Raw genomic sequence first — 26326 nt, 5'->3', positions numbered from 1 at the left:
TTATATTATATTATATTATATTATAATATATTATAATATATTATATTATATTATAATATTAATATAATACTGTAATATGGAATGCTCAAGTATGTAGTAAATGGAATATTTTTCTCTTTGCCACAAAATATTTTACAGCAATCAACCATTATTTAGATCTCATTTGTGGAAATAATGTTCTTGCCTTGTATCATCTCTTGCATTTTTAATGATAATTTGCTGTCATAGTTTTATTAGAACAGGATGCAAGACTTTACCATAAATGTAGAGAAGATCTATATTTAAAAATCTGGACTAGAACCCAGTTACCATGCCTCTGAGAAAAACCCACATAACCTCCAAAACCTATCTACTTCACATCCTATATCATAATGAATCTCACTAAAATAGTAACACTGGTTTAAGATTGTGATGATGTAACACAGTCACTTTGTCACTGGAAACTTTTCTGGTGTAAGAAATGTAGTAAGACCCTTGTCCTTATTTACAGCTGCAGCTTCATAAGATTGCATTGTAAAGCTTTTGAATTCTATTTTTCCTCACCTGTGATAAGATACTGTCAATCTATACTGCCTTTTTCCCATTAATAGAGACCTTTATATATGTTATCCAAAATTTGCATTAAATTATTTCAAACTAGAGAAATTTTCACTGGTAGGTTAAGTCAAATCTCAAGCACATGAACTTCTTTCCTCAATTCTTGTCAGCACAGAGCTTCTTAAAGCAGCACAAAGTAACTTATTTCTTTATTATGTAGAATATATTTTCAAAATAATGGAAGATTTAATCACTTTACAGTTTAATCTGACAAGCTTTATCATTTAGCCTGTACAGCCCTATTCTGGCAGAACTGGGAACGTGCAGAACACAATTAACTAGAAGACTGAATTGTGGATGTTCCAGGGTTTAAGGGATTTGGAATACATAAAATAATCTGACATACAGTGGAGAAGACTGAATGATAGAATATAAAAAGCATTAACTGAGAATAGAGAGGAGCTTTGTGTATGGAGAATAGCAAACATGTAAGTAGCCACAATCCAGCCAGCAAAGTCATTGACTAAGTATCAATGTATTAAGTCCAAATTATTTACGTTAGTTGAGAGTCAGTGAAATAAGTAATAATTTAGCCTCATTGATTTAAATGGGTTTGTTCTAAGCATGACTAATTCTGGAACCATTCCAAATGTAGTGTAACATAATGTCCTAAAATATATGTATAGGAACCATTAATTTGACAGTACCACTGATTTATTGGGAAATTCTAGACATACTATAAACTATACTATGAAGAAAGCCTTATAAAAATAACTACTTTTCATTGATAATTAAGTGCAGCTATGTACAGAATAAGGTTATGGCTTCATAAATGCAATTTAAAACTGAACTTTCAAATTAGCTATTAAGATGTAGTGTGAACAGGAAAAGAGAGGAGGAAAAGAACGTGGCTAACTGGAAATTAGACAAAGCAGAGAAATTAATATAATGATAGTTACTTTGAAAAAATACATTTGTTCATTAATATATATATCTATCAACTTTAAGTTACATAATGAAAACAGTGAAAATTTCACGCATCCACATTGCTGCTTAGAAAAGCAATGCCAGCAAATTACAGGTATTAGTTGTATCTTCTTTTAAACTTATTTACTTATCAAGTTGTCTATTAATTTTTAATCAAATGTATAACTTGTACAAAAGACAAATGATAAACTGAATTGAATTGAATTGAATTGTAAACCATATAGGCATTAATACATCAGAGTAGGACAGTGGAATTTGTAAAAAAAATCTTGTTTTTCTCCTATGGTTTCTCAGAGCAAATCCAAATAGGGAGCATGGAGTGCTTGAGACAGTAATGGTTATTTTCCTCCATTGCTTTAATGAAGCAGATGAACATTTTGAGTGATATTGCACAACATCATTACTGATTACATTTATCCAATATCTTTTAGAAATAAACAGACAGCTGAGAGCTTACAACCGGCATGAATGAACAGGGGATCAAACAAGGACAGGGTTTTTTTTTTTCTTTTGCAAAAGGAATGAATGACGAGGTTGATCTGTTAAGTTCTAGGGAGGGTTACAGTATTTGGTTTATTGTTCAATTTAGTGTTTAAATCTGAATATGTGTTTTATATCTGAACTGACTGGTGTTTTATATCTGAATATCTGGTATTAAGTAGAGAAAATGCAAGAGTAGGGAAGGACCTTGTAAACCGCCCTTAACAGTACAGCTTTCAATTAAATAGGATGAAAGAAAGAGGCACTGATTCAGGTACATAAAGATTGCACATAATAGTGAAGGTACAAGGCAGAAAACATTACTTAGAAATCCTCAATATAGGACATTAGGGAGACCAGTAGAGGGTAACGGTCCACATCTTCATTATCTACAGTCAGGTCCAGAAATATTGGGACATCGACACAATTCTAACATCTTTGACTCTATACACCACCACAATGGAGTTGGAATGAAACAAACACAATGTGCGTTAACTGCAGACTGTCAGCTTTAATTTGAGGGTATGTACATCCAACTCAGGTGAATGGTGTAGGACTTACAGCAGTTTGTATATGTGCCCCCCACTTGTTAAGGGACCAAAAGTAATGGGACAATTGGCTTCTCAGCTGTTCCATGGCCAGGTGTGTGATATTCCCTCATTACCCCAATTACAATGTGCAGATAAAAGGCCCAGAGTTCATTTCAAGTGTGCTATTTGAATTTGGAATCTGTTGCTGTCAACTCTCAAGATGAGATCCAAAGAGCTGTCACTATCAGTGAAGCAAGCCATCATTAGGCTGAAGAAACAAAACAAACCCATCAGAGAGATAGCAAGAACATTAGGCATGGCCAAAACAACTATCTGAAACATTCTCAAAAAGAAGGAATGCACCGGTGAGCTCAGCAACACCAAAAGACCTGGGAGACCATGGAAAACAAGTGTGGTGGATGACCGAAAAATTCTTTCCCTGGTGAAGAAAACACCCTTCACAACAGTTGGCCAGATCAAGAACACTCTCCAGGAGGTAGATGTATGTGTGTCAAAGTCAACAATCAAGAGAAGACTTCACCAGAATGAATACAGAGGGTTCACCACAAGATGTAAACCATTGGTGAGCTTCAAAAACAGGAAGGCCAGATTAGAGTTTGTCAAACAACATCTAACAAAGCCTTCACAGTTCTGGAACAAGATCCTATGGACAGATGAGACCAAGATCAACTTGTACCAGAGTGATGGGAAGAGAAGAGTATGGAGATGGAAAGGAACTGCTCATGATCCTAAGCATACCACCTCATCAGTGAAGCATGGTGGTGGTAGTGTCATGGCGTGGGCATGTATGGCTGCCAATGGAACTGGTTCTCTTGTATTTATTGATGATGTGACTGCTGACAAAAGCAGCAGGATGAATTCTGAAGTGTTTCGGGCAATATTATCTGCTCACATTCAGCTAAATGCTGCAGAACTCATTGGACAGTGCTTCACAGTGCAGATGGACAATGACCCAAAGCATACTGCAAAAGCAACCAAAGAGTTTTTGAAGGGACAGAAGTGGAATGTTATGCAATGGCCAAGTCAATCACCTGACCTGAATCCCATTGAGCATGCATTTCACTTGCTGAAGACAAAACTGAAGGGAAAATGCCCCAAGAACAAGCAGGAACTGAAGACAGTTGCAGTAGAGGCCTGGCAGAGCATCACCAGGGATGAAACCCACTGTCTGGTGATGTCTATGCATTCCAGACTTCAGGCTGTGATTGACTGCAAAGGATTTGCAACCAAGTATTAAGAAGGGAAAGTTTGATTTATGATTATTATTCTGTCCCATTACTTTTGGTCCCTTAACAAGTGGGAGGCACATATGCAAACTGCTGTAAATCCTACACCGTTCACCTGAGTTGGATGTACATACCCTCAAATTAAAGCTGACAGTCTGCAGTTAACGCACATTGTATTTGTTTCATTCCAACTCCATTGTGGTGGTGTATAGAGCCAAAGATGTTAGAATTGTGTCGATGTCCCAATATTTCTGGACCTGACTGTATATAGCAATGAACATAGTGGCAAACAGGAAGAACTTAAATCCTACATAGTAATACAAATAGAACTTGATAGGTATCATGGAAATAAAGGGGATTAGAATTGTGACTGGAGTGCTTGTGGAAAACAAATTTTAACCAAATATTTAGAAATGCAGACCAGAATTATCCAGAACTACAGACCAGTTAGTTCTGGACAAGCTTCTAGAGCAGATTTTTAAGCAGTACATCTTCAAAACAGAAAAGAGTAAAAAGAATGCCATCATCACAAGGAACTAATGTGGGATTCTCAGTAAGAAGCCATGACAGTCTACCCTTATTTATTTTTATACAATGACAGGATTAGTAGATCACAGGAATACTGTATTATAGATGTAGTGTATTTGATCACAGTAAAATATTTGATAATTTCTAAATATAGACTACAACTACTATTGACAGGTATATGTGAACTAGCTACAAGTAATGGCATCCAAATAATGGTCATTAGGGAAGGAAATGTCAAGTAATCACTCTGGGTTCCCTCTTCATCCCAGTGCCTTTTGGCATCTTTGAATTAATCAAAGGATGAAATAAAAGGGATGTTCATTAAATTTGTAGCTGATTAGCTAATATTTTTAAAAATATTTAAAAATCACAATTCAAAATAATCTTGACATATTTGAAAGACTGTAATGCATCCCATTGAATGAAATATATCCCATCATCCAAGTATTTCAACTCTCTTTTCACACTGAATAAATTTCCTGGTTTTGTCCTATGCAGGTGAAGATTATAGTTTTATATATAGCCTTGAGTTAGATTTTGAGAAGCTTAGTATTTTGAAGGTTGCCAGCACAGAATTAACTAATTATCTAGGTAAGCGACTGTAGGAAAAACAAAATTGCAGAACTGAACTGTATCATAATAAAGTAAAAAAGTTAAACTAATTCTGCATGGTAAAAATTCACTATATGTTACACTTTATACTATTTTAGCTGAAACAATATCTCTCTCTCCCTTCTCTCCCTCCCCTCTTCTTCTTCTTCTTCTTCTTCTTCTTCTCCTTCTCCTTCTCCTTCTCCTTCTCCATCTCCTTCTTCTCTCTCTCTCTCCTTCTCTTTCTCCCCCCTCTTCTTCTCTCTCTCTCTTTCTCTCTCTCTCCCCTCCCTCTCATTTGTATCTGTTCAGATATTGCCAGAGCAATTGAACTACTAGAGAAACTTCAAGAATCGGGAGAATTACCAGGACACAAGCTACAGTCACTTAAAAAAGTACTGCAGAGTGAGTTTTGTACAGCTATCAAAGAGGTATGGTAATAAATCTTTGGCAAAACATTCTCTGGGAGTTGGTGAGTGGAAAGCCCACTATTGTTAATGCAGATAGAGCGAACATACCATTGAAAAGGCCTCTGTATCATGTCAATAAATAAATACTGCTCTAGGGAGTTTCTGGAAATCGTTGGCATGTGTCCACAATCAATGCTGCAATAATAAAAATAAATTTTTGCATAAAAATACATAAAGTCTGGTCTGACATAAACAGAACCCACCCTCCAAAATATTTTATACTGGGGATTAAGGGGATAGCATTACATCACACATGGAGTGCAGGCAGAGGAATTATGAGAACAATCCAATGAAGATGTAGTAATTATTAGTTTCTTGCTACATTCTTTTGTTCTAGCATGCTGGGAGATTTGCAGAGCCTACAGTGTTTATTGGAGATAGCTCTCTAAAGATGGGAAACAGGAAAGTCCAGTCCAATTAAATAATCCCCTAACCATTGCCTCAATATCAAGGTAGGCACACACTGAGTATGTTAGTGCTTGCAGATCAATGATGGCTACGTCACTGGATTGATAGACCCAGAAAAATCTGATTATCAATGTAAGCTTAAATACATTTACTAGGAAATAGAATTTATTAAGACCAAGGGTGTTTCTTCTATTACAACCCATAGGAATTTGATACGTAAATTTGTAATGTTTTCTATGAAAAATATAATTTTGATTGTAACCTTCCTTATTTTTAAACAATGCTGATATATTTTACTACATATAGGCACTTTCTTTTATTTTTTTTCCCAAATAATTAAAACTGATTGCTTTAACTAAATAATTATGGTTTTACTAATTTACCAACTTGTAGTCAGTGGCAAAGCATTAAGGTTTCAATGATTCACATGCTCATTACAGAATCATTTCCCCCCTTTCACTTAAATAAAGTTGGGGAATCAAGGCAAATACAATATATGGATTGAAATTGTATTCCCAACTTTAAAAAACCCTTCAAAGCTTGGAAAATGTAAAATTGGTAGTCCTGGGCATCACAACTTTTTTACTATCATAAGCAGCATCCATGGAAATTCAAACAAACATTTTAAAATAATTTATATTCCACATTTCTTATGAAATGTCATTGTTCTTGTTTGAAAACCTATAATATCACGTGGCGAAATTTCAAAACTCTTAAGTAATTTTGTGGATTTATGAGATTTTGATATTGCTTTTTATAGTAATTTTTTTTTATATTCTTCTTTGATCCATCATGCATAGAAGAGTTATTGAACTCTAATATAAATAATACTATTCAATATTTTAGAGCAGATTCCATAATAAAGCCCTTAATTGAATCAACCAAAGACTTCAAATTGATGACAGAATGTATATAGGTTGGTCTCTATATCAGAAAGCATTAATATCTCAATGACATTGCTTAGATACTTTTTCATTTTTATATGTGAAAAAGTAGCAGCTAACATATAGCAAAACTCAGAAATTACTTAAATTGATATTCGCTATTGGTTGAATGAACTAAAAGCTATTTAGCTAGAGCTGGACAATTGACTGCTCTTTACAGGCTGCTGATTTTTTTGTTCCTGGTAAGGAATAAAACAACCTAAAAGCATCTTTGCAGAACACTCTGCAAAACTAGAAATACTGCAAAATAATAATAATAATAATAATAATAATAATAATAATAATAATAATAATAATAATGGAAATGCATATTCTCTTTTCCCCCTTTCCTTCAGTCTGTTTATTAACTTTCTTAATCCATTTCTCTAAAGTTGGTGGGAAAGGAAATCACAATGCCCACTACAGAAATTGATCAATTTCTAATTTTCCCTTGTTTAGGCAACAAGAGGGTTTGGAATTCTACAGATTTAAGGAATTCTTTAGTAGCACCCAGTCTACTCCACCAGCAGAATCCACTTCTGCTGATGGAATAGCATTACTATTCTATTCTATGGCAGTAAGAGGTAAGCTTTTGATGACTAGCAGCTGAAGGCTCCAATATAGGGGTCTCCAACCTTGGCCACTTTAAGCCTGGAGGATTTCAACTCCCAACTTTGCTGGCTGGGGAATTCTGGGAGTTGAAGTCCTCCAGGCCAAGGTTGGAGATCCCTACTCCAATAGATGGCTGGAGGTGCTGTGATATTGCTGAAAGGGACAGTCTGGGTTTTCCAGTGGGGATTATTAGTTTGGAGGAAGGAAATGTAAGTTAGTTTGGACTAGCTTTGTACTCCACAGTTTGTAGTTTGTACTTACATATAGTTTTTCAGTTGATGGCTGCCTACAAAAAGGCAGTCAACTCCTGGGAATTCCCAGGATAATGATGAATGTTGTGGGGAAGTGTATATAGCCTATGAACTATTTAGAACATTGTAGACTTTGCCAAGGACCAGCGTGACATATTATATGATTGCATTCTGAGAAGTTTATGTATAGAAATAACATACCAGCATGCACGATTATTTTTCTTTGCTCTTAACTTTCTGGTATTCATAGAATAATGATAACTAGCTGACGGTTTAAAAAAAAACACTTAAAAACCTAGAATGTGCCTAAATATGACTGTATTATCAGGTTATGGTTGTAACTGATTAATTTTTAGATCATTACTTGGAAGCTCACTTTAGTGCAAGTAAATGGTGAGAGTTTGCACTCTCCTTAGAAAACAAATAATTTTTCTTTTAAAAACCCGAATCCATTTTAATCAACATTTTATCATCAGCCATGATAGACAAATGTTTAGAAAGTATCATCACAAAGTGTACATAACATGCTTGATAGATTTCTGAACCCCAAAATTATAATTGATTCTCCCGTCTTTATTCCAGACATATGGTATCATAACATCAGGCAACAGATGGATATCCACAAGTGAAATACATGTTATGAGTAACATTGGAGACTGTCCAAAAATGAGTTTCTTTTTTGATGAGATTTCTAAGTAAAATTCTTCTTCTTCTAAACTCCATACTGTTTTGGGTTGTCTTTAGTCTCCAGAGCAACTACCAGAACAGCATGGAATCTTATTTTTTCTTATTTTCTTATTTTTCATAATATTTGTGGTTATATTATATTCTGATATTCTGGTCCAGAAAGTCTAAAACAGCTATTATAATTACATTTTGCATGTTGTTGGCACTCATGGCATAAATGTAATGCCCCAGAATGTAGTGTTGTTACATCATATAAATGATGCTGTTCTCCATAGGACAATTGCAAAAAAAAAAAAAAAGTTCTTATCATGAGAATGTGGATATGCTCATTCAGAAATGCAAATACATAGTAATGTTTATTGTGATGGAATGCCAAACAGTCCTTGGGAACACAGAGGGGACAGCAAGACCATTAAAAGAGGAAACCGGTCTCTTAAAGAAGAGATTCATGCGTTCAGGGGAGGGAGGAAACTGTAAGAAATTGACTCCATGTAATTCCTTAATTGTACTAGGTATAAGCTGATCTGGAGAATTGATCTGGGTCTTCAAGATTGTGTACATTACCCTACTAGTGATAAATACCAGAAATTGAAATTATTTTTATGTTCTGCTTTGCCAGCTTCACAGCTGACAATTATTACGGTAATCATTAATGACACAATTGTTATCTTTTAAATAGATTGGTGTCATTCTCATAGCTTCATATATTTAATTGTTTTTTATATAACCAAGTCTTCTTTGCCCATCCTTGTCCTGTTTAAAAAGTAGTCTAGCTCATTCACTGTTGTGTTCTCATTTGGTACATTTTGCATTAGGGTAACATGTTCCATAATGTGAGTTAAGAATTAGTCTGTATTGTACATAATGGACTGTATTAACCTTGTTAATATTTTGTTCAAGTACTTTGTGATGAATAGAATACTAGATATGCTCTGTGAGAGAACAGGAATTGGCTAAAGAGTTTAAAATCAGTTCAGGGGCATCCTTCCTTGTATCTATTCAGTACTTATATACAGTAGAACCTCTGGACACAACCATAATTCGTTCCATAACTTTGGTCGCAACCCGATTTGGTCATGACCCAACCCTAATTTTGGAAATTTGGTGCTTACAAAAAAAATGGCATGGAAGGGGAAATCGGCCGCAGGGGGGAAAATGTGAATTTTTTGGTCAGAACGCGATTTGGTTGTGGTCAGAAGCATTCGTGACCAGAGGTTCTACTGTACCATAATTCTTAAGTGAAACACTCCATTATAGTTCATCTTTTATGTCACTTTTACTTAATTCTCTCTCATGAAGCTAAATGGCGAAGTATAAAATGTGGTAGGGGGAAACACGTTTCTTTTACTGATGTTACACTCCGACTTGTCAAAAGAGATATTTTAAACAAAGTATCTATACCTGTTTTAGAATGTACTGTAATCTTTCTTAAGATACAATAGTGCTTCAGGATATTTAACTCCAAATATAAGGATTGAAATTAAATTCAGAATGAAGCTAATATTCATAAACACTCACGCCCACACCTATACCCATAGACACACAGTGATAAATTCCTTCAGAAAAAAAAAGTATTAACTTACTCATTTTTCATACGTTCCTATCATATGGTCTGTAATTAAAAATGTCAATCTTCCTAAGAGCTACATGAGTTCATGAGCAAGTCTGGGATTGTTAATGAGTCATTATAACCACTGCATGAAGCAAGATGACACGTAGGTTAACTGCATAGCTTCCAATTGTTCCAACATCTGTTGTAACAATGTAGATGTTTGCATCCCAGGGGTGACTGCTATCAATATCCTGAATAAAACATGTTACTTTTTTCAGATGAAAAAAAAAATGCCACAATTCCAGCACAGCTTTTAGGAACTTGAGACCCCCTGAATCTGTGTAATCAATCTTTTGGTTGGTCTTACTTTTTATTAGTTACTTTTTCTGGCAACCCTGTCCAAGCTGAGCTGCTTCCCAATCATCAGCCATAATGTAAAAGCTTTTCAAAGAAGACACATGTGATTTTTGGATAAAGAAACTTAGTCTACCACTGAGCAAAAATTATTTGCTTTTATTTTGGTAAGAATTTCCAGAACAATGTACCTAAAATAAAATTGAAAAGCAATTGCAATGTAGATAAAATAAGCCAGAAAAATCCTAAAACACAGAAACTAAAAGGGCAGCAAAGTTGGAAAGTGTTTAAAAAAACAAACAAACCTAGCCACCTGCCCTTTTCACATTACAGCTTAACTAAGGAATTCCTTGAATCTAGCAGTCCTCCTCTTAATGCTAGGTCAGTATTAATAATACACCCATTATTTAGGATTTAATCCTAGTAAAGGTAAAGGTTCCCCTCACACATATGTGCTAGTCGTTCCCGACTCTAGGGGGCGGTGCTCATCTCCATTTCAAACCCAAAGAGCCAGTGTTGTCCGAAGACATCTCGGTGGTCATGTGGCTGGCATGACTAAACACCAAAGGCGCACGGAACACTGTTACCTTCCCATCAAAGGTGGTCCCTATTTTTCTACTTGTATTTTTTACGTGCTTTCGAACTGCTAGGTTGGCAGAAGCTGGGACAACGGGAGCTCACCCCAATACACGGCACTAGGGATTTGAACTGCCAACCTTTGATCGACAAGATCAGCATCTCAGGCACTAAGCCACCACGTCCCATCTTAATCCTAGAGGAGAGTCTTAATCTCGATTTGTATTATGTAGTCTGGATGGTAGACAATAGGGTGGTTTATCTGCTGCAGCTGACTTCATTGAGCTAGTCCATGCATCAGGAGGCTAGGACTGGATGGCAAGGAGGTTGAGTTCCTAAAATAGGAATTTCATCTTACCAATCAGATGTCCCATCAGATGTTAACATTCGTATTTGCTGCTGCATTTGGGTAATTGGGACATTGTAGAAATGCTGTTAGTATATGTTGAACCCTAATACCACAGAAGGAGCAGCACAGGATATTAAATTATATGTGATGATCCTATCCCAGCTAATATGGATTTGATATGTTTCAAGGAAGTTGATGATTTGAAATTATATACTTTATTTTTCATGGATATATAACAGAGAATGATTTATCCGTGAAAGCTGATGGCTGGTAAAAAATATCTGAGGGACCAAAGGACTTGGTAAAATGGTTTGATCCAGGGATTAGATATGTTTGTATGGTTCAATGCCCTTAAAATTTTTTCATCTACGTTAATACTGTCAATGTTCTGGCTGAACTGTGGACTATCAAGAGCCTATGGATGGTTCTATTATTCATAAGTCCTTCTTTGGTTGGAGGTCAAATATATTTAAATGCATGAAACATTAACCGTTGCACAAATAGATAGAGCACCATTTCTATTATAAAATCTATTATTAAGATCTTTGGAAGATATCTGCTATTTGGGAGTTTCAAACGGGTGGTCTTTTTAGCTGGAGTTATCAGGAAGTGAATTGGAGAACTTCAGCAAGCCAGGTGTAAGTTCTTCATTGGACTATCATTTTTCTAACCAGTAGTGGGGAAAAAATGATACAGATATTATTGTAGATTTTTTCTTGTTCTTTATTCTTTTCTTTTTCTTCATTATGTTGATTTATTATGTTGCTCTTATAGGACATGTTTCATTTAAGTCTCATACTCAATACTTTAAAATCATTGTTAAAATCATTACTTTATATCATTATCAATAATAAATGATAATTGGTGTGCCAGATTCCTTTTTGAGCATATCTTACCCATATATATCACAGAAGTCTGCAGATTAGCCTTTAAGAAATTAACTAAGGAGTTTATGGTCTTTGAAATTATGTCATTATTTTGTAGATATTATGTAATGTTTCATTAGTTTATTAAAGTGCCTATGATTAATCACTTTAATTTTCCTGGGGTTCACAGCTTTAATAATTATGCACTTCCTTACTTTAATGCATCCTTGCCTGTATGTCTCAAAACAAGTTCTATTTCCTGCCCTCTTCATTATAACAACTGTTAGAAAAAACACAGAGAATCCAACTCAGAAATATCTATTTTTTTCATACTCGGGACAGTAGTGGTTCTGAAGTAAAAAAAAAACAAAACTTGATGCATTATGGTATCTGCTTCACCTTTTGAACATTCTAATATAATTCACTAACAAAAGAATTGGTATGCAGACGAAGGCTATTTATTTATCCTATTAATTAATAAAGAGCAACATGAAACTTCCAAGATTTAAAGACAGCATACCTAATATGCTTATTAAAACAATAGGCCAAAGTCAGCATGCTTTAAAACACACTAATAGCATGATGTAAATCATTGGACTTAAAATGTGATAATTTGGTTAATTGCATAGTTTAATTAGTGAACTTCATGACACTCACAACATTGAATATTTTCTTAGCCCAAATTCGATAACCCAGTAGTTATTTCACACTGAAAGACACAGTTCCAACAAAATATCTTCAAAGAAAAGAAAGTCCAATTGCCTTTTGAAAAAACACCTTTGGGACAACCAAGACTTGAATGACCGAGAATCTCCATAGACACTTTGCCTACATTTAAGGATGGTTCAATACATTTTGCTGTTTGAAGCAAAGCATAAAATGGTGGCTTTTCATTTTAAGTGAGATTTGCCTCATTTTACGATTTTTTGGGGTCGCATATGTTAAGTGAACCATTGCAGTTGTTAAGTTAGTAACATGGTTGTTAAATGAATCTGGCTTCCCCATTGACTTTGCTTGTCAGTAGATTGCAAAAGAGGATCACATGACCCTTGGAACTGCAACCGTCATAAATATGAACCAGTTGTCAAGCATCCGGATGTAAATCACACGTCCATGGGGATGCTGCAATGGTCATAAGTATGAAAAATGGTCAAAAGTCACTTTTTTCAATGCCATTGTATCTTCAAACAGTCACTAAATCAGGGGTGGGATTCAGCCAGTTCAGACTGGTTTGGGAAAACCGGATGCTAATTTTACCTCTGGTTCACTGAACTGATAGTTGCAAGGACTGACTGACCCTGCTCACCCTGCCCCACTCCTCCCAGGAATCTCCACGTGGCCCATTTTGGATGCCAGGTAAGTACAGGATCCACATGGAGGCTCTGGGAGGGTGAAAAATGATTGTTCTTGAAGTCCGGAAACATCTCCATTTCTGGCCTCCGGAGAGCCTCTGGAACCCGGGGAAGGTCGTTTTTGCCCTCCCCGAGGCTCAAGAAAAGCTTCCGGAGCCTGGGGAGGGTGAAAAATGGGCCTCCCAGAAGTCCAGAACAAGGCCATTTCCAGCCTCCAGAGTGGCTCTGGAGCCTGCAGGAGGCCATTTTCGCCATCCCGGAAACCCGAGAAAAGCCTCTGGAGCCTGGGGAGGGCAAAAATGCCCCCTGCCATGGTGCAGGTGGCCAAGTAGGCCATGCCCACCATGGCCACGCCCACCCAGCAACCAGGCAGAGAACCGGTTGCTAAAATTTTTGAATCCCCCTGCACTAAATGGACTCTTGTAAATTGAGGATTACCTTTATAGCATATAGAATATAGCATAGGGAGGTGAGACAAGAAAAGTTTCTGCCATATCAGTCCTCACTGTTTGCTGTATGAAATCTCTGGCTCATTTTCTCTTATAAGACTAAAACAAACCTACTTGTCTATTTCACTGAGGAATAATAAAGCAGACTTTGAAATGTTTTGAAAATTAGTTGATGGCTTCCTAATTATCCGAACACCAGCATGTTGTTTTACCTGAAGCACACATTCAAGTTAATGAAGATATACAATCATAATGCATCATATGACTAAGTTATGGTACATTAAATTAAACCAGAAATTACTAAGACTGAATTAATTATTTAACATTTGATTACAGCTACAAAATGATAGTTTGCAGTATGCATTAATTCAGCTTATAGAAACAGAAACATCATGATCTTTTGTTTTGTCACATAACAGCAAAAAATATGCAGACACTAGATTTGAATAAATCTAGTTGTAAATCTCACACCTTAGCAGTAACAAAAACACCTCTTGTTTTTCCCCTCTAAATTATATTTGGAAATGAAGGACATTTTAAGGAAGAAATATTTAGGGATTCATTTGCAAAAAGATTTGTATGATATCTTCTTATTGAAAACTTGATACTGAATCTTCAGTTTGGATTCAACATTTTGGGGCCACCTTTTTACACATTTCTCTGGCTGGTGAATTTTAGGGCTCTATCAAAAGCCAATTATGTTCCATAAGGTTATAATTTGTGCACTGTTTTATTATCCTGCACTGAAACAATACTGTTCCATTATGGAGTCACAGATTTATTGTTACTGTTGGGCCATAGGAATTTGTAATTTTTCTGTATGGGGGAAATTTTCATCCAGATAGTGCATGCATTAAAAATAATCTGTGACAGTTTATTCTGTGTATTCCCTGTGGCATTATCACTGATAATGACAACTTATATGCCTTTGATATATTTGAAGTATTTTCAAATGTCTGTGTTTTACTTGACTTGCTTTCTATCCAATGCCACTGCTGTATTCAGAAAATAAATGTCTTGGAAAAAAAAAAAAGCTATTCCCTTACTGAGATTGGCAGATAAATCAAAATATGAGCCTCCAAAATGAGTGAGTAATTGTATATCTCCAAAACAGAAAAATATAGCCTCAAAAAAGAAGACAACTTTTGGCATAAAATTTGCAACCATAGTTTTATACAATACAGATAAATACTGGAAATAATATTTATTATCAAAATATGAGAAAAATCAGGCCTGTTGATCTACTGACTGGGAGTCAGATGATATGTAAATTTAATAAAGATGATTATATTTTATTATCTTATACTGTCCATGGGCTTTGTTCTCCCTTTCATATATGGATTTGGACTGGACAACCCTGGAAGCAAAGGATGATGCCACATAAATTGCTCTCTAATTAACCTTTCAATTTAATGAACCTTGCAAAATAAGAGACTCTAAGCCAAACATTTACCAGTTGCTAAAATAATTGTTTCCAGAATGGCATAAGAAATGAAGGAAAATGAAAGACAGAACCAAATGGGTTTCATTGGGTACATTTCACACAGCAATTAAAAATTGCAGTGGAATTGGATGTTGAAGGTATTTCCTCCCTAAGTTAAATAATGTTTGAATATTTAGAAAATTGAAATTCTTCCATATCTTAAGGGTAGACATCTAGTACAGGAGAAATACCGCCCAGGCTTAGGTGACATAGGCAATGTAGAAATCTGGTAAATAAATACATTATTAGCAAAAGATACAGAAAGGTCCTTGGAGATAGGTGTGTTGTACAGTACAGTGCAGTGAGAAACTTCAAGGGCATTAAAGATTGGTAAAAGAAGCATTAAAATGTTTTGACTTGTGGAGATTGCACAGATTATTAATTTTCTTTTCATCATTCTCTTTGTGTACCTTCAGGTATATCAATACATGCATGAAACCATAAATGTTAGTGGCTGCCCCGAATTCCGTGCCAGGGCTACCGCCAAGGTAAGACACTTGTAGTTTAAGGAGGTCTATTCTCCACATGGCCCAGTAATTGACTGTGCGCGTGTATGTTTCAGGTTTTCGTGTGTACACTATAAGAACATTTAGACATCAGTGGCAGCCCAGAGTCTAGAACCAGTGTGCTACTTCCCAGGTAACAATCATACCGGCAAGTTCAACATTTGTGCTACTCCTGTAGTTTTAAGAAAAGAGAATGCTGTATGTGGCCAAGAGGCTTATTGGGGATGGGTGAGGGAATGGAGTGGATTGGAGTCACTTTCCAATCAAAGCTTCCACTTACGTGCAATTAAATACTGACCATTAGCACTTATGACTAATTTCTCTAATAGATTCTACTTATATAGTATGGCCAAAAATATAGGGCTGCCAGTTTCAGAAGTGCTTAACATGTATTTCCTCAACAGAATAGCAGCAGAAACTCCTGAAAAATCTGATCTTAGGTTAAAATGCTGTAAAGGTCCTTATAAATGAATGTAAGCTCTCTGCATCAAAAGAAATACTATTCTATGAAATAAATCTGAAATTTAGTTTGCATTGTACAGAAATAAAAATTAGTAACAAAATAGTTATTTCTTCAAGGAAACAATTCCCTTGTTTACTATTGATAAAACTTGAATGAATTTCAAATAGGCTCTCTGTGTGAGGGACCGGGGGAGTATAAAATACATACTACTAGAGAACAACCATTATTTGCAAGCCAGAATAATAAATGTTACTCTTCTTTTCACACTACAGCCAGCAACAGAATTATATTAATTTTAAATTGAGATAAGCTATGGAGGAACGTTACAGAAGCCATATAGTATATTTAACATTAAATATATTGAAGGTAATTAAGATAATTTAAGTAATGTTCTTTCATTTGCTTATTGGGTAGATTACTTTTATTCTAGAGGGAATTGAGTTTGACTTAATATAAATGCTACAGATATGTAAGTTTTAATTTACTTGAGTCTAGAAAGATGTTTTTAGATTGCTTAACTTCATATAATATAGTGAAGTTAAAAATTGTCATCATATGGTGTACTTAAAACTCTCAAGGAGGTCTGCCATTCTCATTTCTTATTCATATGGAACAGGAGGATTGTACAGCAATGTTTCAATATTACAGTATTTCCTGGTTATTTCTGGGCTGTCTGCATTGCATTTTCCTTATGCATTTATGTCTGGCATGCATGATGACAAATTTTGCATGATAATATATACTGTATATGTAACTAAGAGTGTACATTCATTAAATGGGATCCTAATGAAATTTAGCTATCCTTTTACTCTAGGAGATTTAAGATGGAAATGATGCAGCTGAAATTAACCACTATTAAGTGGGATTATATGCACATTTGATTTGAAGGCAACTTTATCAATTCTCAGAATCAAATGAACTTTCTGAACTGAGTTCATGATTTGAACTAAATCATAAAATTTGATGTCATCTTATCAATTTTTTTCTGAAAACATATTCAGCTCAATACAGAAATTTGAACTGAACCAATTTGACTTTCAAATCATCAAATCAAATTCAATTAATTAGTCAAATTGGATCAGAGCCTATCTTTACACCCATACTGCTTAGTCTCATATAGTTCAGTATACATGCTCTCTCCTGTTTAAATCAATGGAAGAGTTAATTGAGTATATTCTGCTTTATGTTTCAATAAGTCAAATAAGTGCTCAGATATTTAGATCACTCTGATAAAAAGTTGCTATTTTCACAATTTAAATTTGTTTTTAAAAATTGTACTCCTCTCCCTAAAGTTAAATTAAATTAAAACCCGTATTTAGGTTAAGCTTCTACTGATCCTTTTAGCTACTATTAGAATTTAAGAAACCTTTAACATTATATTGGCTATATGTTCAAAGCTTTCATATTTTAAAAGATAATTAAACTTTATAATATCGCTGCATGTTCCACTGCAATATAAAGGACTCTAGTATGCATATGCCTCTTCAGCCTTAATAATTGCTTTGATTTGCTTCTCATCATTCTGCTTAACCAAGTGTTCAATAAAAAGTAAAAAAAAAAAATCAGAAAGAAGAAAAGCATCTTTTGAAATCTGCTTACATTGGAAGGAAATGTGTTCAAAATAGCCAATAAGGATTTGAGTACATATATACATACTAATCATACCATTCCCTTTTCAGAAAAGGAAATTTATGTTGCAAGTATTAGTGTCTAGATTGAATTGGGGATCACCTCCTAGAGAACATAGAATTATTTCCATTTCTCTGTAAAAGCTACTTACAGGTAAAAATAATCTAATATTTAAGTTCAAGTTCAAAGCCTTTATTGTCATTGTACATCATGTATACAACGAAATTGGTTTAGCCTCTACTGGTGCAGTTCAACACCAGTAGAGTACAGAATACAGAATTGTCAAGAATACAAGACAACATGAATAATATAAAAAATAATCCTTAATCAAGTAGTTAGGGAAAAAAAACTAGTCATACGTTTCCATAAGAACTGTTACCCCTGAGTTTCCCTTTCAAAAAATTCTTGTACATATAGAACATAGAGCCATTGTGTGATATGAATTGCATTGACATAATTGCAAATAACCACATATGTAGGAGTTCCACCTGAGCATACTGTACATGGAATGGAGACCTTGAGATTTAAGCATTCCGATCCTCAGAATAACACCACTGGGATATAACTTACGCAGCTCTCTTGGGTACAGCAGTATTACATTTTATTAGTTTTTTTTTAAATGAAGCAATTAAAGAAACAAATTTTAAAGCATCGTTCTTATGAATACATATTTGAAACAAATGAGCAGAAGTGCTCCTAACCGTGTTCATAATATGTATAAAAATTGCATTTTCCACCCCCAGGCAACAGTTGCTGCATTTGCAGCTAGTGAAGGGCATTCTCATCCCCGAGTGGTAGAACTGCCAAAGACGGATGAAGGCCTTGGCTTTAACGTAATGGGAGGAAAAGAACAAAATTCTCCTATTTATATTTCTCGCATAATTCCTGGAGGAGTAGCTGAGAAGCATGGAGGACTCAAACGGGGAGACCAGCTGCTTTCTGTTAATGGAGTGGTATGTGAACACATTCCGATTTTATTAATTCTGCTTATTTAAACTGCTTCAGACTGAAAAAAAAATCTGGATGACTACTGCAGTATTTTTGCTGTCTTCTAAGTAATATCCAGAATTTTGCAACCGAGATCTGGTAGTTCTAGTGTGCATACAAAAGAATACATGGACATAAATGTGTTGTTTCAAAGTAACCACATTCAGAAACCTTTGGAGAATTTTTTAGTCTCCTCGTGACATCTTAGTTTGCAAGTGGCTATTATTCAACAAGAAATCCATGGGCGGTTCCACCCTGCAATTGCCCAACTAGCATATATTAATATATGGTTTTATTTATGGTTTAGTTGAAATGAGTTTTTATTTCCAATACAGAAGGTATCATAGCAAAATTCAGAGACTGTCATCTTCTTTATCCATTGTATATAAGAAGAATGTTTTGCATACAGAAAATGAAGCATGGCTATTGGCCCTGTTACTAATATTAAATGCCTCCATCCCTTACCCTTTTTCACAATAATGCATTGATCCTGAACAAGCAAAGTCTGTGCACAAAGATTTTGCAAATACTGGAATTCAAATGGTTTGAGTCTCATCCAGGCTCGGTTCATTGATGTTGAGAGATAGGAAGCATCAAACTTAAAGACTTTAAGTCATGACAAGTCTCTGACGATATAAATGCTTGATGCTTCAGCTTCAAGCTCAAAACTTCAGCTGCACATTTTGATTTATTTACATACATGCAGCTTTTGTATCTATATTCCTTTACCAATGCTTCAAACATTTTGAAGTTACATATCACAAATTGACAACTGAACTGCCTTCACACCATTTTCATTCCAAAAGATAAACCGAGATGATGCTCAAAGATGCAGTGCTAGATGCTGGTTGCCACCTTTAAAGCTTTACATAACATTGCACTCCGCTACTTCTAGGACCATCTCTTCCTAGTGATTTATGCTATCCCAGAGTGAGCATGTTCTCAGTGCCACTGCAAAGCACTGTTATTTTGCACCTTCTTTTCTATGACTTGTCCTATGGAATACTGTCCCCTCTGAAATATGGACAACCCCGACTCTGCCAGCCTTTTGGAAAGTTATGAAAGCCTGGCTCCTCCCCAAGCATTGGAGTTAGGTTGTTAATGGGGGAGCTTTGGCAGGAGTGTGTGTTGTTTAATTGGGGTTACGGGGGCTTAGTGCTCAAAAGACCACTAAGAGGTTGACAGTTCTGCAGTTTGAAACCCAGGAATAAGCCACATAACGGAATGAATCCCCCTCAGTTTGCCTTAGCCCCTATCCACCTAGCAGTTCGAAAGCATGCAAATGCAAGTAGATAAATCAGTACCATTATTATTATTATTATTATTATTATTATTATTATTATTATTATTATTATTAATTTATTTATTTATTTATTTATTTATTTATTTATTTATTTATTTATTTATTTATTTGATTTGATTTGTATGCCGCCCTATCTCCATAGGACTCAGGGCGGCTCACAACAATTAAAATCAAACCAGATAAAACATGTTAAAATACATATTAAACACATGTTAAACATATTAAAATAATCCAAACCCCATCAGTCCAGGCTGGGCAATTTGAACAGCCATGTTTTTAATTCGCGGCAGAAGGTGCAAAGGTCAGGGGCCAACCGGAACCCCAGGGGGAGTTGATTCCATGTTGGAGGGAAAATAACAGGGACATGAAAGGAGCCTCCTCGGGCATCCCCGTGGCAACAGTGATGTCACCGGCTAATCATTTCAACCTGGAAGTTCCTTAGTAGGTGCTTCCAACAGAAATGTAGAAGTACCGTATTTTCTGGCGTATAAGACGACTGGGCGTATAAGACGACCCCCAACTTTTCCTGTTAAAATATAGGGTTTGGGCTATACTTGCCATATAAGACTACCCCTCTTCCAATGCACACCAAATAAAAATTAAAAAACATCAACTGGCTCACCTACAATGTAAAAGCAGCTGTGCTAGTCCCAAAATGGCCCCTGCAACAAGCAGGAACCTCACACAGCCACAAAAAGCCCTCCAAAAAACTTTCACACTCTACACACACACAACACAACTGGCTCACCCACAATGTAAAAGCAGCTGTGCTAGACCCAAAATGGCCCCTGCAACAAGCAGGAACCTCACACAGCCACAAAAAGCCCCCCAAAAAAACTTTCACACTCTAAACACACACAACACAACACAACTGGCTCACCCACAATGTAAAAGCAGTTGTGCTAGACCCAAAATGGCCCCTGCAACAAGCAGGAACCTCACACAGCCACAAAAAGTCCAAAAAACCAACTTTCACACTTTACACACTCAAAATTCCACATTCAGCTTTGTGAGATTTTGTGTGTTTGTGTAGTTAGAGTGAAACACTACAGAAACACACTAAATCTCAGAAAGCTGCACAAATATTATTTTATTTTATTTTTATTTTTATTTTTATATGAAAGCTAAATTTAAAACTTCCTAAACTTTAAATGGCTAGGTCTAAAAAAGAACAACTAAAAAAAACCCAATTGACTATTTTTTTTAAAGCTCCCAAAGGGGAAAAAAACTTACCCAATAGAACAGGGGTCTCCAACCTTGGCAACTTTAAGACTTGTAGACTTCAACTCCCAGAATTCCTCATCCAGCTTTGCTTTGCTGGCTGAGGAATTCTGGGAGTTGAAGTCCACAACTCCCTGCTTGCTTGATTGCAGGCAGGGAGTTGCTTGCTGATGGAATAGATTCAGGCAAGCGAAGCAAGGCAAGCGTTGCGACTAGCAGCTGAGGTAAGCAAGCTGGAGGGGGAAAACTTTTTTCCTTTTACATGGCTCTGGCCATCCCAGCTGAGTTGCAGGGAACTCAGCTGGGATGGGATCGACCGTCAGAGCTGGGACCGTCAGAGCCATGGTTCTGGTGATCCCAGCTGAGTTGCAGGGAACTCAGCTGGGATCGTCAGAGCTGGGATCGCCAGAGCCATTTAAGGCTCGTCAGAGCCTTTCGGGCTGGTCTGCCTGGTTACAGGAGAACGACACCCGGCGTATAAGACGACCCCTGACTTTTGAGAAGATTTTCATGTGTTAAAAAGTCATCTTATATGCCAGAAAATACGGTAGTAGTAATAATGTTTAATGGTTGGGGTTTTACTGAACTTCAATGCAGTTTTAGCTGACTTTTTGCTGTAATGAAATTCTTTGTTATTATTTTGTTTGTTACTTAGATTTTATTGGCTAGAGAGGTGGCCATATAAGTAGGGTAAATAAATATATTATGAATGACGGTGAATATACATGTCCTAGGATAATGTTGCAGGATCCAGTCAGTACTTGGGAGGTCAGGGATTGACAGCACAAGCAAACAAAAGCCAACAACGTAATAGCCAGCTGTCAATACCCCAAGTAATATCTAAAAAGCCACACACAACAAGTACCATATAAATACCACACACAGAACAACCTAGCATACACTCTGCTAGGGAGATGTTTCCTGAAGATGGGCTCCAGGACAAGTCCAAAAGCTCAGAAGACAAAATCTCTGGTCCTGGTGACCAGTTCAGATTGGATCCTGCATATACAGTGGGGTAAAAAAGTATTTAGTCAGCCACCAATTGTGCAAGTTCTCCCACTTAAAAAGATGAGAGAGGCCTGTAATTGTCATCATAGGTAGACCTCAACTATGAGAGACAAAATGAGAAAACAAATCTAGACAATCACATTGTCTGATTTGGAAAGAATTTATTTGCAAATTATGGTGGAAAATAAGTATTTGGTCACCTACAAACAAGCAAGATTTCTGGCTCTCACAGACCTGTAACTTCTTTAAGAGGCTCCTCTGTCCTCCACTCATTACCTGTATTAATGGCACCTGTTTGAACTTGTTATCAGTATAAAAGACACCTGTCCACAACCTCAAACAGTCACACTCCAAACTCCACTATGGTGAAGACCAAAGAGCTGTCGAAGGACACCAGAAACAAAATTGTAGACCTGCACCAAGCTGGGAAGACTGAATCTGCAATAGGCAAGCAGCTTGGTGTGAAGAAACCAACTGTGGGAGCAATAATTAGAAATGGAAGACATACAAGACCACTGATAATCTCCCTTGATCTGGGGCTCCACGCAAGATCTCACCCCGTGGGGTCAAAATGATCACAAGAATGGTGAGCAAAAATCCCAGAACCACACGGGAGGACCTAGTGAATGACCTGCAGAGAGCTGGGACCAACGTAACAAAGGCTACCATCAGTAACACACTACTCCGCCAGGGACTCAGATCCTGCAGTGCCAGACGTGTCTCCCTGCTTAAGCTAGTACATGTCTGGGCCCTTCTGAAGTTTGCTAGAGAGTATTTGGATGATCCAGAAGAAGATTGGGAGAATGTCATATGGTCAGATGAAACCAAAGTAGAACTGTTTGGTAGAAACACAACTCATCGTGTTTGGAGGAGAGAGAATGCTGAGTTGCATCCAAAGAACACCATACCTACTGTGAAGCATGGGGGTGGCAACATCATGCTTTGGGGCTGTTTCTCTGCAAAGGGACCAGTACGACTGATCCGTGTACAGGAAAGAATGAATGGGGCCATGTATCGTGAGATTTTGAGTGCGAACCTCCTTCCATCAGCAAGGGCATTGAAGATGAAACGTGGCTGGGTCTTTCAGCATGACAATGATCCCAAACATATCACCTGGGCAACGAAGGAATGGCTTTGTAAGAAGCATTTCAAGGTCCTGGAGTGGCCTAGCCAGTCTCCAGATCTCAACCCCATAGAAAACCTTTGGAGGGAGTTGAAAGTCCGTGTTGTCCAGCAACAGCCCCAAAACATCACTGCTCTAGAGGAGATCTGCATGGAGGAATGGGCCAGCATACCAACAATAGTGTGTGCCAACCTTGTGAAGACTTACAGAAAATGTTTGACCTCTGTCATTGCCAACAAAGGATATATAACAAAGTATTGAGATGGCCTTTTGATATTGACCAAATACTTACTTTCCACCATAATTTGCAAATAAATTCTTTCCAAATCAGACAATGTGATTGTCTGGATTTGTTTTCTCATTTTGTCTCTCATAGTTATAATCATAGTTATGATGACAATTACAGGCCTCTCTCTTTTTTTTAAGTGGGTGAACTTGCACAATTGGTGGCTGACTAAATACTTTTTTGCCCCACTGTAAATATATCACACATTTTTTCTACTTGGAGGATTTTGATGATGCAGTTTCAGCTCAGTTGATTTTGCCTTTCTTTTTCCTTTCCCACTGGAAAAGCACTAGCAATAACAGTAACACTTAGATTTATATACCACATTACAGTGCTTTATAGCCCTCTCTAAACAATTTTCAGTGTCAGCATATTGCCCCCAACAATCTGGGTCCTCATTTTACCCACCTCGGAAGGATGGAAGGCTGAGTTAACCTTGAACCAGTAAGACTCGAACTGCCAAACTGCTGCCGGCCAGCAGTTAGCAGAATTAACCTGCAGTACTGCATTCTAACCACTGCACCACCAGTGGTTAGAAGGAGAGTAACAAGGATACACTTTAGAGTAGCTACTTCCTTAGGATCTAAAATGTTAGACGGGGACAGGCCTAACTACAGACTCCAAAGCTATAATTGGGGAGACCTAGTGGGACCAAGTTCAGCCATCGTATAGTTTTTTCTTTCTTACTCATAGTTCTAAAGCTGAAAGCCTCTTGCTTTTTGCTATTTTTAAACATTCCACAACCAGAGTGTGGAAGGAGAACATCATGAGAAAGCAGTGGAACTTCTGAAGGCTGCTAAGGACAGTGTGAAGCTGGTGGTGCGTTACACTCCCAAAGTTTTAGATGAGATGGAAGCTCGCTTTGAAAAACTGAGGACAGCACGGCGTAGGCAACAGCAACAGTTGTTAATTCAGCAGCAACAGCAGCAGCAGCAAAATGCACAGCAGAATCATATGTCATAGGTGAGTGTTTGTCTGTCTTATTTTCAACTAAATCTTTCTTTAATTGAATTACCAGATGTTGATCTGCCTCACAGATTTATATATTCCCCCATTTTACAACATCCTAAATAAATAAATAATTCAGGGACTAAAATATCTGTTTCTGATTTAATTGTTTATTCTGCTGTGTATAACAGGGGTGTCCAAACCCTGGCCCACAGCCCATTGGGAACCAGTCTGGACAAATGGCGGGTGAGCATAGGAAGCTCCATTTGCACAAGTGACACGTGCACGCAAAAACCATTCCCTCCTTGTTGTAAGGGGAAGTGGGGCAAATAATACCATATGTATTATGACATTATTGTGAAAATGGTACAAATCATGTTATTTGTGTCCATACAGTGATGCAGCTCATGCCACTTATAATTGGCATGATTATAATTGGCATAATAATTGGCCTAATAATTCATGTTATTTATTCAATGATTTCATAATGTCCATCTTGATAAGAAGGCTTGTATTAGCTGCCTGTGCGGTCTAAAAAAATAAGCATCATCTGAAAATAGGCAGTAGCTGATTCCATGCACTGTGTTAACCCTAATGTTTTAGCATGATTTTATAATCAATTATTGTAATTAATAAGGCATTATTTCTCACCTAGTATATAGATAAGGACAGTATAGTTTAATTCAAGAAATCTTGATTGAAACAAAACATAAATGCATATGATTACATAAAACCAGGCATTATATTGCTTTAAAAAAACTTTCAAATCATTTCTAATATTAATTAAGCTGATATTGCTAATTTTTATGCATATCGATTTTGTTTTTAGATTCCCAATCTCAACTATAATTATAAGGGCTTTTAGAAATTAAACCACAATTTTCAATTATGTGTAATGCCCATTTTTATTCCATCTTTATTATTTTTGTAAACAACTCAAGGCAGCAAATAAACCTAATATTTCTTCCTTCTCCTATTTTCACCACAACCCTACTAGGTAAATTGGTCTGAAAGAGAGTGATTGGCTCAAAATCAGCCAACTGGCTTTTATGCCTAACCTGGAACTAGAACTGCTAGTTTCTAGGCTGATGCCTTAATCACTATGCCAAACTATATGATATATTAAAATTAATACAAAGAAAGAATTGCTTTAATTATTACTGCAGTGCTGCCTGAAGTTTTGTAAGGTAAGCCCATACATGCATTTAAAAAATAATAATGATAAATTAAAGCAATTGAGAATGTCAGTCCATTTATGCTTTTGATGGTTTATATACTTTTGTTGTTTAATTATAGATGGCTATCAAGAAATACTTTCTAAACCAAGAATGTAACAACTTAATAGCAAAGCTGTGCTTTGTATTCCAACTTTACAATAAAGAGCAAGAGCAACTGTGTTCACCAGCAAACTGTGCAAAATTACAATAAGAACAGTTTGGGAAGTCAGCAGCATAATCAACTCTTTGTGTGATTTTTCTCAGAATTGTACCTAGGATGAAAGGTTTATTTGAGTCTTCTTTTGTATGGTAAGGTACTCATGATGACAACTTGTTAACAAAATTCAAGAATATTCTGAGAAATCACAATCATTATGTATGTGTGTGTGTGGCCCAATTCTGT

General features: G+C 36.4%; 1 protein-coding gene across 1 annotated transcript in view; it reads left to right on the top strand.

The window, feature by feature from the left end:
- The window catches only part of LIN7A (lin-7 homolog A, crumbs cell polarity complex component), a 30079-nt gene extending 4050 nt beyond the window's left edge, over positions 1 to 26029 (top strand). The window contains exons 2-6 of the mRNA XM_070947409.1: positions 5213 to 5331; positions 15649 to 15720; positions 18574 to 18783; positions 24506 to 24721; positions 26003 to 26029. Of these exons, the coding sequence (XP_070803510.1) occupies positions 5213 to 5331; positions 15649 to 15720; positions 18574 to 18783; positions 24506 to 24721 (617 nt within the window). The 3' untranslated portion in view covers positions 26003 to 26029. The remainder of the gene's footprint in view (positions 1 to 5212; positions 5332 to 15648; positions 15721 to 18573; positions 18784 to 24505; positions 24722 to 26002) is intronic.
- The last annotated feature ends 297 nt before the right edge of the window (positions 26030 to 26326 follow it).

This window comes from Pituophis catenifer, unplaced genomic scaffold (genome assembly GCF_029215685.1).
Source record: "Pituophis catenifer annectens isolate HBS135680 unplaced genomic scaffold, rPitCat1.0.hap2 SCAF_7, whole genome shotgun sequence".
Lineage (NCBI taxonomy): Eukaryota > Metazoa > Chordata > Lepidosauria > Squamata > Colubridae > Pituophis > Pituophis catenifer.
This window is presented reverse-complemented; position numbering and strand designations above follow the sequence as displayed.